Consider the following 17,268-nt stretch of genomic DNA (forward strand, 5'->3'; position numbering starts at 1 on the left):
AGCCAAACCGACGTCAGATGTTTGACAATAAAGAGTTTTATTTGTTTATATTAAATCAAAAGGAAAGCACTATAACATACTTCACAAACCAAACGCCTTGCGGTGTAGAGCAGTGGTTTTCAATGCTGGTCCTGGAGACTCACAGCTCTGCACTTCCTGTAAATCTCTCATTACCTCAACCTGCTGTGTTAACTAAGCAAGACACACACAAAAGTGCCTTGCTGTGGATCCACGGACAGTGATTTAAAACCACGGCTATAGTAAAACTGTAATATAAGAAAAAATATATGGCATATTACAAAAAAAGGAAGTAACACTAGTGGACAAGAAAATATTTTTAAATAATATAACTGTACATTTTTTTAAAGGTGTCAAAAAATAACCAAACATAAAATGAAAAGCAAAATCCTTCTATAAACAGAAGAAATAAACTATGTTGGTATGAAGACTACATTAAAAAAAGCCAATAAACACCTTTTTTTGCTATTAGATCACAGGGCCAGGAAATGGAAAAAAAAAAAAAAAAGAAAGTATCACAGTACACTCACAGGGACAGCAAGTGGTCAAGAGAATAAGGTGAGAGAGAAAGAGAGAGATGGGAACAGATTACAACCAATCAATAGACCACTCCAACTCTTAAAATGTTACGTCACAGTCCATATTTATGAAAAACTTCCAATATTAAATGGAGAAAATAATAGATGAGTGAGATGATAAAAAAAAAGATGTTATGTAAAGAGAAGCTGCTTTTTTGCCAAAACATGCTTAACAGCCTTGTATTACCCTTAAACATCATGATCTAGAATAGATGCTTCAAATACAACTAAAGAGCAACATTATTAAAGAGCATGAATCTGCAGCTGCAAGGGGGAAAGCCAAATCTGGTAATGGGGAACAGATTTACCCAAGATTAAAGGTATAGTTCACTCAGAAATGAAGATTTACTCATGCTCAAGTGGTTCTAAACCTTTATGAGTTTTTTTTTCTTCTGTTGAACACTAAAGAAGATATTTTGAAGAATGCTGAAAGCCTTTAACCATTGACTTCTACAGTAAAAAAGCAAATGCTATAGAAAGTCATTGGGTTTCCAAATTTCTTTAAAATATCTTCTTCAGTGTTCAACAGAAGAAAGTCAAACAGGTTTGGAACAACTGAAGGGTGAGTAAATGATGACAGAATCGTTAGTTCTGGGAGAACTACCCCTTTAAAGAGTACAAACATGTTCCCGGAGAGTTTATCTACAAGCCAAATTAAACACATCCAAACCAGCTAATCAAGGTCTTCAGATTCACTAACAGCACGTTCCATTCCTCTCATCCCTGTGCCCTAATCCTTTTAAAGGGTTCACCCCCCAAAGTAGCTTTGAAGGGATTAGAGCATAGGGATGAGTCCTTCTGAATGAAACACCAATCAACTTTCGCTATGCAAAACATCATAGGGGCCAAAAGTCCATTATCAGCTGTACCCTGCAAAATCCTTAATTCCAAAGGGCCCTATGAAGTGGCCAGTTTGAGCACTTCAGTTTGGAACAACACTTTAATATGGCGGCCCTGATTGTTTTCCCTCAGAAGTGCTCTTCGTTAGGTTAATTGAGGGAGGTGGGAGGGATTGGGGGTGCTGTTTCCTATTTAGAGCATCCTGTAAACCTCTAGATGGGTGGAGGAGGTGAAGTAATAGTTCATCCGCTAATTAGCATTAAGTGATTCCAAATCTTTAAGAGATTCTTTATTCTGTTGAACAGTAAAGATGTTTTGAAGAATGTTGGAAACCTGTAACCATTGACATGCATTCATTCTATGTCTTGTCGGCTTAGTCTCTTTATTAATCCGGGGTCGCCACAGCGAAATGAACCGCCAACTTATCCAGCACATTTTTTCGCAGCGGATGCTGTTCCAGCCGCAACCCATCTCTGGGAAACAACCACACACACACACTCATACACTACAGAAAATTTAGCCTACCCAATTCACCTGTACCACGTCTTTGGGCTGTGGGGGAAATGGGAGCACCCGGAAGAAACCCATGCAAACATGCAAACTCCACACAGAAACACCAACTGAGCAGAGGTTCGAGCCAGCGACCTTCTTGCTGTGAGGTGACAGCACTAACTACTGTGCTACTGCGTCGCCCCCATTGACATGCAGAGTAGGAAAAACAAATGCATGGTAGTCAATGGTTACAGGTTTTCAACGTTTTTGAAAAAGTTAAAGAAACAAACAGGTTTGTGACACGTAAAATGCGAGTAAATGATCAGACAGAATTCTCATTTTTTGGATGAACCCTCCTTATAAAATCTGTTCAACTATAAAAACAGGGCTGGACACCCACAGTATAAATAGAGTTGTTTTTAAAGATACGGTTCTATGCTGTTAGGCAAATTTATGCAGGCAAAATCCATTTATTTTATTAGGAATCCGTGCATAATGGTGAAAGACTTCTATTGGTTTACAGGCCTAATGAACCAATAGAAAGAGACTTTGGTTTGAAAGAGACTTCTGTGTGAGCAGTGCTTCATGCATCACTACACTCTTATAGACACTGGATCTTTTTATGCCTACAATAAAAACTGCACCTTCAAGGGATAGTTATGGCAAACATGAAAATTTGCTCAGCATTTCCTCACCCTCAAGAGTTTCGAAAAATGTATGACTTGTTTGTTGAACACAAAAGATGATATTCTTGTTGGCAACCAGACTTTTATAGTAGGAAAATGTCTGATTAGCAACACAAGTCTTTGAATGAAACATAAGAATGAAGGAAAGGCTGAGTAAATGACAAAACACTCACTTCTGGGTGAACTGTTGCTTTAAATCTCTGCTTGTATCAATCCTCCTCTCATCTTGCCTACTTGGACCAATTCTTAAAAAAAAGGGCAAGAATTTTAGTCAAAACTACTCATTTTGACCACAACTCTGTAATATGACCTGGATGAATGCATAAACATACACCAATGGAGAAAATAAAAAAGAACGAACGAAATTGTGGACATGGCACACAGATAACGTTGCTATTGCTTTCTATTTCCAACTGCAATAGAAAGCCACACAGAGAACAACAGAAAGAAGAGTGTGTTTCGGATCATCACAACAGTTTCTCTGGGAACAATTTTGGATCTGGCAGTCAAGAGGCAGGATTTCAGCACAGAGCCACTCACGATATGGTGAAAAAAGAAAATGAAGTACATTCCTGAGCTATACTTAGACATCTTTTCTTCATCTCAAAATATTTGGTCATTTGAATCTAGTCATTCACAAAACAGACTGCATACATTTCAAAATCCTCACATGCATGACATGCGGAGAAACCTAACAAAACATCTCTGCGTCATCGCAAATAATAAAACAAAAACACCTGAATTTGTTTCCGTTTTGTTCAGATCAGTGCAAACATGAGCAATAACAACGATACATGTGTCCCACGTCCACAAAACACACATTTTAAATCCCCCCCCCCCCCCCCCCCCCTGTAAAAACCCCTCACAAGGATCAGAGCTGCAAAGAGAGGGCCCATGCTGAACAACGATGAAAAATACCATCACAACAAACAATCGCTCACGAAAGTAGACATCCACAACAAAAGTTAAAAAACAACGAGAAAATGAACAAGTACAAATACAACTGACATATTAGAAGCCGCATAAGAAGTCTGTATAAAATCTGAAATAAGCACAAAGATATAGTAAATATACAAGTAAAACAGTTCCTTTTCATGGTCTAGAGTGTTCCAGAGACAGTCCTGCGCTAAAGTTCTGCATAGCCAAAGCTTCTTATCGCTAACTTCTGGACTGGATCAGCATCAGCAAGATACAAAGGTTGTCGTTTTTTTTTCTTTCTTGAAATCTTGTCGATTTATACCAAAATCATAAAAATTTCAGCGCCTACTCACAATTCATAGTTTTTAAACTTTATCTTTGTAAACAGTTTGCCCTTTTTTCTGTGTCAAAAATACATTCTAGTCAAGACAGAAAAATTGTGAGGCATATATTTATATATATATTTATATATATGTGGCAAAGCTCTCTTTTATAACTTTTTTTCTTTTTATACAAAACAAAAAAAATATGCAAAATAATGCTCTATACACACGATCTAGTATCTTCCCTCCATTTTTTTTTCTAGTACTCGACTGCAGGAGAAGAGGCGCGATTCACTGAATATTATCGTCTGAAGAAGCAGACTGGCCACACCTGAAGGACGGACTAAGATTTCACATGCGGGCAGCAAGGCGACCTCTGATTGGTCACAGCATTATAATGCGGTTAGCGGTAGCGCATGCTCTGAACCTCAGACAGTGACACTGTTGGTTATTTTAGATGTGTCTGTTCAGTAGAAGACTGAGCGCGTTCTGGTTCTTCTGAAACAAGGGTCGGTTGGCGTGGCAAGAAGCGGGGGGAAGGAAAGATCAACCCATCCTGCTGGTGTCTCGTATCACAGCATTTGGTGCATCAATATGGGCTGGTATTTCTCCGGCTGTCGACTCCTTCTGTTCCTCAACACGTCTTCATTTCCAGGAGCATCCCATCATTTTTGCAGCTCTCGAAATGTCATCGAAAGCTGGTGTGACCTTTTGATAGCATCCAAAAGTACGGTGTAAAACAAGCACATTCATTCATTTATTTAGATTTGGGGGTCGCATGGCTTTGAGTTAGCAATGCAACAGCCTGAACCAGTCATCGTTGGTTTGGCATTGCTATGGCTTCGGTGTTCTGATTGTCACTCGGCACGATGAGTAGATGCACGGCAGAATGTTTGTTTGTTTCATTGTCTTTGCAGGTCAAAGCGTGCGTGAAGCGTCGAGATTGGTTTCCCACATCTGCTGAGTGATGATGGCGTCTCTAGAGGCAGATGGAGAATGCTGAGCAATGGCGGACACTGAGAGACGACGGCTGGGTGAATCAAGCCTGGATGATTCACCTTACACCATGTAGTGTTTATGCATGCGCTTTGTGCTGAAGAAAATGTCAAATGTAAAAAAGAAAAAGGGATGAAAAAAAAGTAGAAATCAAGAGTGCTAAAGTTTCTGTGCTTTAGTCGTCACGTTCATGGACTTGTATGTATTTGTGTGTACATGTGAATGATGTGGCTTTCTAAAGTCTGTCACTGCGAAAGCTGTCCTCTACTGAGGGGTCAGGCAGGACCATGTCGGGGTCACTGAGCATGCTTAGTCCGTCTAAACTGAGCGGCTCGATGCGCAGCTCATCCTCAAGTGGGAAAACTCCCTCCGAGTCCAAACACTCCGGCACTGCAGACAACACACTGCTGATGTCCTTAGACAGGCTGGGATTGGAGTCATCTGAGAAAGAAAAATCAAAACATCAGTAAAAAGACGTTTAAATTACATTTAGATTATTTCAAGGAGCAGTTAACACTATGTTGGACCCCCCTGCAATTTTAATCCTAGCTAGATTTTTGAGAGCAGCGTGGTGCAAGGACAATAACTGAGAACCATTGATGCCTTGATCACTTAACTAGCACCTTAACGCCCTGGCAGTGGCCAATAGCTTTGGTTTTAGATTTAACTTCATTACATTCATTCATTCATTCATTTTATTTTATTTTCGGCTTAGTCCCTTTATTAATCAGGGGTCACCACAGCGGAACGAACCACCAACTCATCCAGCATATGTTTTACACAGCGAATGCCCCTCAAGCCACAACCCAACACTGGGAAACAGCCATACACTCTTGCATTTACACACATTCAGTACACTACTGACAATTTAGCTTATTCAATTCACCTATAGTGCATGTCTTTAGACTGTGGGGGAATTCATAACATTAATGTTTGAGTTAATATTTACAATTTGAACTGTTTATAAGTTAAGCGAGCTTTAAATACTATAATAAAAACAAGCAAATACTGAGTTGTTTCAAGAGTTATGGCACTCTTTTAATATACGAAAACATTTCTAAAAAGTGTGCAACAGTAACTTTGAATGGGGTATATGTACAGCTAGTGTTTTTTCCCATATCGATTCCTTTTACAGCATCTATGTTGTAATGCAATTAAAATATTATCAGTTAAACAGCATTCATCAAGTTGTTCAAACAAAAATGAGATGAAAGGCCTTTTAAAAGGCAAGCGCCGTCAGGAGCAGCAGCTGAGTGCAGAAGCTCTATTGAATATACCGGGGTAAAATAAATGCTCAAATTTTAAAGACATGGAATGGAGCAATGTCATTTAATGCAGTGCTTCTTGTACAATCTGAGACCAACTTCATATCATATATCAATCAGGCAGTGAAGATCATTGACTTTTTAAGAAAACTGACCCTAAATACGCTGATTTTGTAACGGCTTACAGTTTACCAGAAGCGCTCGAACTGGGTTACTTCTGCATATACATGTAACCTATTTGTTGTTGATTTTGTGAATAAGAATGCAATTAAATCACATGCTTAAATGTAATCAATGTCCAGCACCAATATATATTATAAACATATATATCTACAGAAGCTATACAATATTATATTTGAGCATATACATTTGTCAAAACGGAAGCCAAATCTGGAGCTTATCTAACAGAATAACTTACGATAACAGTCCAAAAATTAGTCCAGCCAAATTTATGTTATAGAAAAATATTAAAAAACAAATAAAAAAAAGAGGAAAAATCAAAAGAAGCAAAAAAAGAACAAATTTAGTTGAAATTTTGTAGGTTATATATATTTTTCAAAATATTTTGCTTGAATTTAATTGTATTATCTTTTAACTTCTAAATATGACTAAAATATTATTTTAATAAATGTATCTGTTTAATAAATCTGTTTTGTTTAAATGCACCAAAATACATTGCATATATTCATTGACAAATGGATACAAATATTTATTATCAAAATGGGCTGTGCTCAATTATGCTGAGCATTGTATATATACTATATATAATACAGTATATGCACCTGTAAGGATGATGTTGGGCACTCCTCCTCCTCCGCCTCCACAATTGGAGTAGAGCATGTTTTGCCTCATCTGAAAGTGGTCGTGCAGGTTGCCATGACTGCCACCCAAACCCATGAGTGCAGCCTGAGAGCAGTAGAGGTTGGAGGACGGGTCAAATCCTCCCGCCATAGAGCTCATCACATTCTCCAACATATTATACTGATCTTGCTGTTTTAACACAAACAAAACACGTGTTACACTCTAGAACACAAAAGACCAACATTATCAATGAACTTTTATTAAAACTTTATTATTAACAGACACTATATAGTGCCTAATAGTCGTTAGGTAATATAGTTAATATTTTAAATATTTTTCATATATTTGTTATTAGTTAACAGACTGAGAGCAAATGTCTACTCATTTGACATAATGTGTTTGTAAATATTTGCTTATGACCCATTGTGACCATATTACATAATTGTCTTTCGGATGAAACGTTAAATCGAGGTCCTGACTCTCTGTGGTCATTAAAAACCCCATGGCACTTCTCGTAAAGAGTAGGGGTGTAACCCTGGTGTCCTGGCCATTAGCCCTTAACCATTATAGCCTCCCAATCCTCCCCATCCACTGGCTCTATCAATGTCTCTTCACTCCATCTATAGCTTGTGTGTTGTGAGCACATTGGCACCGTTGTCCTGTGGCTGTCTTTGCATCATCCAAGTGGATGCTGCACACTGGTGGTGGTGTGGCGAGACCCCCCTCATGATTGTGAAGCGCTTTGGGTGTATGGCCATACACAATAAATGCGCTATATAAATACACACATTACATTACTTTACCTTTTAACTGTTAAGCGTGGCTGGTTGTTCATTTTTCTGTTGTGTTTCAGATACAATTTAAAAACAATCTTTGTTAGTGACTTTGAGACTTTTGGAACCGATTCCCATGAAGTTACTGAACGATTAATGGTAAATATTTAAAAAAATTATTTACAAGCAATGAAATGTTTCAATTTTAAGTACAAATAAATCCATAATTAGTAAATCTACGGTAGAAGTCTGTAGCCAGTAAAAAGTTCAGTAGTGCTAAAAAGAGCAGTTCCCATAAAAATCATAAATGATTAGTAAACAATTTTAAATATTGTTTAATGATTAATAGTTTTAACAAGACAGAGGACTGCAAAAAAATAAAAAATAAAAATAAAAAAACAACACAACAACAACAACAACAACTAGCTGATAAATGACTTTTAAATATGTAAGTGCAGATAAACTTGCACCTGAAAATTGTAAAAATAAATAAATAAAATAAATGTAAGTGTATAAACTGTCAGACTGTGGTTATTTAATCCACAGTGTGTGGGAGTGTGGGAGCTACTTCAAAATATTTAAAAAATAATTTGCAAATGTAAAAAAAATGCACTTGATGATACTTAAATCAATTTATTCTAATTAATCGACCAGTTTTATGACATGTCCAAGAACTGTAATGTACAATAAGTTGTTATTCCTTTATTTTAAATCTGTTAATAACCATCTGAAAATGTGATATAGTGCATAATCATACAAAAATTGGAACTTTTAAATAACTTTTGCAAAAATTTTAATTAATGAAAGTGATTAAGTAACATTTAATGTGTTTATTAGCAAACATTTATGAGCACATTAACTTCAAGCTATTTAAATACATATTCACTATGCATTATGCGAATAATTTATTAACGAAAGTTATAATGAGCTTTGAATTATTAGTATGTACTTTTTTAAAGCCTGTATAACATTTGTAAGCAATACATATTTTCATTTATGTTAATTACTACTGAAAATCATTAAGAATGTTATATATTGCACAAAAAAAAAAATGTTTGTTAATAATTTAATACTGATATTCAAGTCTGGAAAAGAGGGTCAACTTTGGAGTGCCCTAAAGGCACGTTTACCTGATAGGCTGAACATTTTGACTGACGTCCAGAGAACTGCTGCTCCATAAAAGGATCATTAAAAAACCCAGCCATGCTGTTGTGCTGTGGGCAAAAAAAAGCAAAAGAAGGGTGTTAATATTTAACACTATATTTGTATAGTAAGCAACTTTTGACTTTTTGGTGCCAGTTAATCAGGAATTGACGATTTTGATCTCATTGACTCACTGGAAGGAAAAGGGGCTTTATTTGCACGTTTTTTGTGATATTTCAGTTTTTGCCCATAAATTTAATTCACATTTTTGGATTGAAACATTTTAGATTTGTGTCACAAAACCTGTAAGACATTTTTAAATATAATCTGAGCGATTTCTGTATTGCCTCTATTGAAAGTCTAATCAAACAAAACACATTAATATCCAACTAAAGAGACACTATTAATGCGCCCCCCTAATATAATGGTTGGATACATGTAAATGTATTATTTTTGAGACTGATCAGGCTACATAAAAATTTTGCAAACATTGTTTGTTACAGATATTCACTTCTGTTATTAAGTTTTTTGTTTTACTGTTCTTTGTTCTGAGGTTTAAATCATCACTGATTTGTCAATCCTTTCTTTTGTTTCAGCCAGTCTTATAATAGGTAATGTGTTGTTTATCCTTTTCATCCATCTTATTCTTTTCTCTATTCATAGGTTACTTATCTTTAGTAGGTTATTTACTGTGTTTTTATAGTATGCTAATATGTGTTGAATGTCTAACTATTTTTCTGGTGAACCTATTTGTATTGGTGTCTGACAGCTTATTGGGAGTTTCAGGATTTATACTTTTATATATATATATATATATATATATATATATATATATATATATATATATATATATATATATATATATATATATATATATATATATATATATTATCCCCACATTCTCAAACATCAAAAAGACACAAGTTTGCCTTTGCCTTTCCCCCCATATAAAATGCTTGTCACTTCATCTCACTGGTGTCTATGGAATTCTTTTTGGTCGTTGCAATTATTGGAATGTTTTAAAGGAACTGAGATGCTGTGCCCATAGCAGTCACGGAAAGTGCAAACAAATTGTGCTATTCGCGCATAAATAGACGCGAGAACATTTAAAGCTAGCTTAGTTGCTAAATGCCTAACATGGATTTTATTGAGAGAACAGAAAAATAGCGTAATTCGTTCGTCAACTAGATCCTATTAGAGGTGCACAAGTGCACTTAAGTCAGGTTTAATATCTGTGGTGGATTAGCAAAGTAGCATCGCACACAAGTGATCATCACTGAGAGAGGATGTGTAGCTTAATTAGTTATGAGTTAATTAGTCCACCATTTATATTACCATTAAAAAATGCCCAGGTCAGCTCTAAGAGATATAATAATCATAAGTGCTAATGTGACTGAAAGCCTAAATTAAATGTGTTCATCACAGGCCCAGATTGACTAATCGGGAGCACCGGGAGAAATCCCGGTGGACCGGTCCGTTTTTTGCCCGCGAGGGCCGGTGTCCCTAGCTGCTTGCACTCTCAGCAGTTGCACTTTTTTTCATTTATTTATTTATTTGACCATAGCCACACTATTTTTATTCATTATTTTGACGCAGCCCCGCTCATTTTATTTATTTTCTCGCAGCCCCGTGAGCAAAATGCAGCCCGCAGGTTGATGATGTAACCAAGGTATTATTCCAAACAGGGGGAACTTAGTGAATATTAATTAATATTAATGAATATTACACCTGCTCAATGAAAATCAGATGGTTCACTACATTAATAAATCTGACATAACTTGATCAGAAATCTAAAAAGGGGAGAAAAAGAGTAGACATCAATAGCAGCAGATAACAGTGCAGTACTTATTTTATATCCCGGACTTATCACCCTAACAGCGCCGTCTTGGTCTAGTGCAGTGGTCACCAAACTTGTTCCTGGAGGGCCGGTGTCTTGCAGATTTTAGCTCCAACCCTAATCAAACACACCTGAACAAGCTAATCAAGGTTTTACTAGGTATACTTGAAACATCCAGGCAGGTGTGTTGAGGCAAGTTGGAGCTAAACCCTGCAGGGACACCGGCCCTCCAGGACCGAGATTGGTGACCCCTGGTCTAGTGGTTAGCACGCTGCGTTGTCACGCCGCCGACCCGAGTTCGATACTCAGCAGGATAATTTTTTTTTTTTCATTTTTAAGACAAATAATAATAATTTGTTAAGACAAATAATACTGTTTGGGTTGCTTATGTAGGGGTACATTTTTGTGTGTGTGTGTGTGTGTGTGTGTGTGTGTGTGTGACACTGACAAAGGACAGGATATCTATAAAGAATAATTGTTCTCATATTTATGAAAAACATTTGAAGTTCTAAAGCAGCTGTGTCCTTGAAGAAAACATGTTAGTGTCATTAGAAACGGAATTGGAAATAACGTTATTTAAATTTAGTTGAGGTGGGCCGGTCTAAGGCTTGAAACTCCAGAGCTAAAAAGGAGTCCCACTCCGGCCCTTGTTCATCATCTAAAGCAGGGATGCTCAAACTTTTTCTTATGAAGGGCCAAAAACCAAACTTGATTAAGGCTAGTGGGCCTAAAGTAAATATAGCTGCCATGGGTAATTTTCTAATTTATTTAATAATATTTGAAAAATAACTAAAACACATTGCAACTAATACAGCATATATATTTTTTAGATTTTATACTAAAATTATTACCAGTAAAAAAAAAAAAAATTATAACAGAACGGAGTTACACTAGTTTTTGCCTCGATTTGCTCGTCAATGTCTTTTTCATAGTCCTCTATCTGTAGAGTGACAGTATTTACATTTTAAAAACTCAAATTAATTTATATTGTAGCAAAATAAAACAAACAAACAAAAACAGGTTAGGTAGAAATGACGATCTAATGACAAATTAGAATCTGACAATCTGTTAAAGGCATTGACCCAAACCACTCTATCATTCTCAGATGAGATGGTGGGCCAAATCAAAGGTTACAAGGGGCCAACTATGGCCCGCGGGCACTACTTTGGGCATCTCTGGTCTAAAGTGATGCAGAAGACATGGATTGAACCGCATTATTAATATGGATTCATTTTTGATCTCATTATGGATATTCTGAAGCATCAAAACTACACAAAGGCAGATCATCACGGATCATCATTTCTCAAGGGTGAGTAAACTCTGACACAATTTTCATTTTGGCATGACCCAGTCCTTTAATAACTCTATCTGCTGTACAGATAACAGGATTCGCTTTAAGCCAGTTAAAAATCGTTGCAGATAAACAACAATTTGAATTGAGTGTAAGATTAAGCGCACTGCGATATATACAGTACTATGAACCACAGAACCCTTTAATGTTTTACAGCCACAACTGCGCAATTAATTTTCTCCATTTTAGTGACACACCCAGCACTTTTACTTTGGCAGCGGCAGACAAACAGCTTAGCAGAACCTTTAACATTCATGACTAAAGCGTATCCTTAACAGCATCTTGCTAACTAGCTAGAGAAATGCGTAACTTGCATAAAGGTTAAACAATGACTGCCACTTTCTCACAGAAGTGTTTTGTGCAGTCGAGCGAAGCACCGTTTCAGAACAGACATCACCACACAACCAATAAAAAACACATTTTCCCATGAACAACTTTGATGTTTTGTGTCGAATGGAAATAACTACCATTGCATCTTTGTGCAGACTATGGATTATCAGTAGCTTGCACTACACAGTGAACTTATCTATCTATCTATCTATCTATCTATCTATCTATCTATCTATCTATCTATCTATCTATCTATCTATCTATCTATCTATCTATCTATCTATCTATCTATCTATCTATCTATATATATGTATATATATATATATATATATATATATATGTGTATATATATGTATATATGTGTATGTATATATATATATATATATATATATATATATATATATATATATATATATATATATATATATATATATGTATGTGTATATATGTGTATGTATATATATATATATATATATATATATATATATATATATATATATATATATATATATATATATATATATATATATATATATATATATATATATATATATATATATATATATGTATATGTATGTGTATATATATATACATACATACTTATAGAATACATTTATCATTTAATGCACTGATGTCAGATATATTTTTGGAGTTTGTAAACTACATATCTTTAGCCCCTTTCACACATACAGACCTATCCGGAAATGTCTGTATGTGTGAACAGGCCTTTTTTTAAAATACTGGTAATTTTGTTAAGGCTATTTTGCAGAAAGAGAAGTTGTAACATTACTCGTAATTTGCCGGAATGCTGGTCTGAGTGAACGCAGAAGGAAGATTTCCGGAAAGAGCGCGTGCACATCTAGAACATGCTGATCTGAGACGCCTACTTAAGCCAATCAGAACAGTCAAACACATTCACGTCCGCGCTGTTTATGAAAATAAAAGCCTTTAAATATTTTTCCAGACACATTTAGCTGCTGGATGTTAGTCAGATAATGTTTATATGTTCTTTCTTAATGCCAATAGTGTAAATATTTATCGATAAGATGTTTATGATAGGCCGTTGTTTGTTCACCTTCAAGCTCTGCTTCCTTCAGTTGCTTGACGCGTCGCGTGTGCCCATGAAGGAGCCGGTGAACGCCAACGCACACACATATCATGTACATCTCGACATGCGAAAGTGTTCCTCCATATGTTTTCATCGAAGTTGTTCACAATACTTATCCATCCACAGAGTTGGTAATGTAGTCAAATGTTTACAAACACAAGCCCAGTTGTTTACAGCTCATTTTTGGTTGATGATGCCAGAATTTACTAGTATTTTGGAATTAATGTGTGAATGTTTTTTTCCGGAAAAATTTCGTAACGTCCTTGCCAGTGTAAACAGTGCTTTTTTTAATTTACCAGTAAAGTCGTTCCGAAAATTTTTACTTTACCGGTATCATTGTGTGAAAGGGGCTTTTGTCACATCATATATGCCCTTTGCGTTAGTTTACCAAATTACAGAGACCATTGCAACAAAAAGGTTGGGGGGGAATAGGGTTTTATATATTTATCTTTAAGCATGTACTCTATTGCAGAGATGCCCAAACTAGGGTCCGGGGGCCAAAGCTGGCCCTTGAAAACCATTGATTTGGCCTCCCATCCCATCTAAGAAAAGAGTGAGAATAACGGGGATGGTTTTGAGATTTTAATCCATGGGGACATTTAATGCAACCCTTTTTTTGTTTGCTGTTTTTTTTGTTTTATCGTTAAAAGCAAGCTGAACCTAAATGTTTCAAACAAATGGAGTAAATTATTCAGATTTTGTTTAAATGTACAAAATGTCACCCGACAATTCAGAGACTTTGGCGAGGAAATTAAAGGTGCTGTCTAGAAATTTTTGAATTTTCTTAAGGATAAAAATACCATGAGATATTTAAGACACTAAGTGAACACTCTTGTTGATCTCAAAAAACAATGCTAAAGTCAGTTATTTTGCTTTGATTCATTCCTTATTGAATTAATGAATGATTAATTAGCAAATAATATAAATATTAATTAGCAAATAATATAAATATTAGGAACGTAACCTTAGGTAAGCAGATTACATTGTAACCCCGTGTCTTTCATGCTACTTGACGAGATTTGCAGTGATAAGCAATTTGGCTGTTTGCACCAGACAAAACAGGACAGAAATTTAAATATAGTCATTCAGAAGAACAAAATATGCACTCACTCACAAAATGGTAGGGTTTATAATGCAATTAATACACATTAATTATCTTTAATATTAATAAATGTACATGCTGAATAACTGATATGTGTTGGCTTTGAGCCACAGTTCTAAAGTTCAATTTCAAGTGGTTTATATTATTTTCAAGATCTGAGGTGAACTATCTGCTGCTGCTTTCAGTAGTGTGACAATAAATGTCATGTAAAATGGCATTCAAACTCTTACATTATTAGCATTTAACACAGAATAATGCAAATGAGGTTTACCCGAGGTGATCATTGTTATAGTTTCTGTTGTTCAGCTGCAACAAGCAGAAGCCATTTCTTATACATCAATTCGAGGTGTTGGTTAATACCTTTTAATATGGAAAATATCCTATCGCATGACATAGCTTTTATTTAGAACACAGTTTAACTCATCCTTTAAGCCTCCTTTCCACTGCACACGACAAACGACAAGCGACAGACCGGAAGTCATTCATTTCCAATGGAGAGCAGTCTGGGAGCTGCGTGGAGTTCCGATCATCTCCGTATGCAGAAAATTCGAATCCTAATTGAGCTGCGGATCCGTTGAAATATTTGAACTCCTGCGACTAGACCGTATGCGACTGGCCGACCGGATGTAATGTATTCTAGTGTTGTACAAGCAGGTCCATGCGCACGAGATGAGAAATAGGAGTTTATTTGGTTATTTTTTGAATTATAAAAAGTCTATATTAAAAAAAAACATTTCTGTTCTTAAATGTAAGTAAGAAAGTAATAAAAAAAATATATTTTAATGTTGTCTCCACATTCCCTCCAATATTTTAGCGGTCTATGAGTTTCTAGTATTCATTCATTCATTAAACCATGTAAACGCACAGAGAATAAAGGCTCTTGCTTTTGCACACCTTTTTTCCGGACACTGAGAATCAGCTTCTCTCCCATGGTGCACAACAACACTGAAAATACTGTGCGGTTGCCACAAGGGGTGGGTATTCCGACAGTCATGTCCAAATGTCATGTTCAGTGGAAAGGGAGCTTTTAGGCTCGATAATCAGGCTTGCTCCTGTTAATCCTCAATCTGGCAACCTGCGCTTGCATTTGTTTTGATCCAGGAATGCAATACCTAGTTCAACCACTGGGTGTCAAACTTACATACTGCACCTTTAAGATAGGCAGATTCTGCTTGACTAGTGTATCAAGCACTGAACCCCACTGTGTTGTCATTTTAAAAGTAATAGTTTCTACTTATTTTGCAATATTATTTAAAAAATTAGGAAATTACCTGTGGTAACTTTAACGTAATGCAGTTTGGTATAATTATGTTCGGCCCACGGCTCTCAATGATATTTGGTTTTTGACCCTTCAGACTAAAGTTTGGACACCCCTGCCCTATTGCATATATCAAAGTCTGCATTAATTGTATTATATATATATATATATATATATATATATATATATATATATATATATATATATATATATATATATATATATATATATATATTAGTGCTGTCAATCGATTAAAAAAATTAACTAAATAATCGCACCTTTTTTTAAAAATTAATCGCGATTAATCGCATTTAAAATACTGAAACCTGTAATTTTGCCTATTTAAATGTTAAATTTATGTAAACGCAAGAAAAAAATATTTAAATTCAAAATATTATTGTTTAATAGAATTTTTGTTTAACTTGTAACACAGATTTCTTCATGTAAACAACATACCCACAATAAACCATCAAGATCCTGGCTTGACAGCCATATTTATTACAGAAATTAAAACACAGGCATGTAAATGACATTTAAATTTCGAAACAATCAATGCCAATAAAGAAAACATTGATTTCCATGTTGGATTCTAAGTGGACTGCAAAAAAATGCCAAAATACAGGAATTGCAGATATGGAAAATGAAAAATTATAATAATAAACTATAGAACACAAACTGTTGCACTCATTGTAAAGTTTTATTGCTGTGAGTTGAGAAGATTAATTATAGAGTAGAAACAATTTTGCTTAATCCTCCTTTAAATTCATCCAGTTGCTAAGACTAGGAGTATCCTGCAAGTACACAGAGACTCCCAAATGCCCGCAAATAAATGATAATTTCTTGTGTGGTCGTTAAATACATTGCACACCTCTCTCGCCCCTACTCAGATACGTCGCTCACTCCACCCCTGACACCCCTCAACGGGCCTGACACAGACACACACACAGACAGACACACACAACACGCTGCAGACGTTTTGGCCCCAACGGCCTTCCATACTGGAGCGACTCCCCTCAGATTCAACATGCATGATCACGTTCATCAAATTTGCTTAAACTAAGCGTCCTAAAGTATTACTGTATTTCACAAGGATTCTGACACAACAACGCGAAGCATACGCTTTTGTTGCGTTTAATGAGGAAACACGCTAAACTTGGAGGGCTCATGCTGAAAGGCAGAGTAATACCCTGTCTTTGACAGCTCGCGTCTTCACCAGACGTACTGAGTACATTTACGTAAGACACCAATACTCCGTTTTTAATATGATTAAGATAATACTCTTATTAAAATTCTACCGTGTAGCCTTAAAAGGAACCTTACCTTAAAGGAACACCGAGTCACAAAATGCGGAGGATTTTCTTTCTGTTCGCCATGCGGTATCAACTTACAACAGCTGTCGAAAGTTAAAAATGAAACACCCGAAATTGCATGAAACTCTGGATAACCTGT

The 17,268-nt window shown here is 35.8% G+C and overlaps 1 protein-coding gene across 10 annotated transcripts in view; it reads right to left on the reverse strand.

Moving 5' to 3' along the window:
- Window positions 1-20: 20 nt before the first annotated feature.
- crtc3 (CREB regulated transcription coactivator 3) overlaps window positions 21-17,268 on the reverse strand; it is an 89,888-nt gene continuing 72,640 nt past the window's right edge. For 7 of the 10 annotated variants that reach the window (XM_073907311.1, XM_073907317.1, XM_073907314.1 and 4 more), the window contains 3 exons: window positions 8,821-8,904; window positions 6,899-7,106; window positions 2,095-5,292 (listed from right to left, as the gene is read on the reverse strand). In XM_073907311.1, the coding sequence (XP_073763412.1) occupies window positions 5,087-5,292; window positions 6,899-7,106; window positions 8,821-8,904 (498 nt within the window). In that variant the 3' untranslated portion in view covers window positions 2,095-5,086. Of the gene's footprint in view, window positions 5,293-6,898; window positions 7,107-8,820; window positions 8,905-17,268 lie in introns of all 10 variants that reach the window. The other 3 variants (XM_073907312.1, XM_021477955.3, XM_005166492.6) reach the window with 1 other exon arrangement.

Source organism: Danio rerio, chromosome 7 (assembly GCF_049306965.1).
Source record: "Danio rerio strain Tuebingen ecotype United States chromosome 7, GRCz12tu, whole genome shotgun sequence".
Taxonomy (NCBI): Eukaryota; Metazoa; Chordata; class Actinopteri; order Cypriniformes; family Danionidae; genus Danio; species Danio rerio.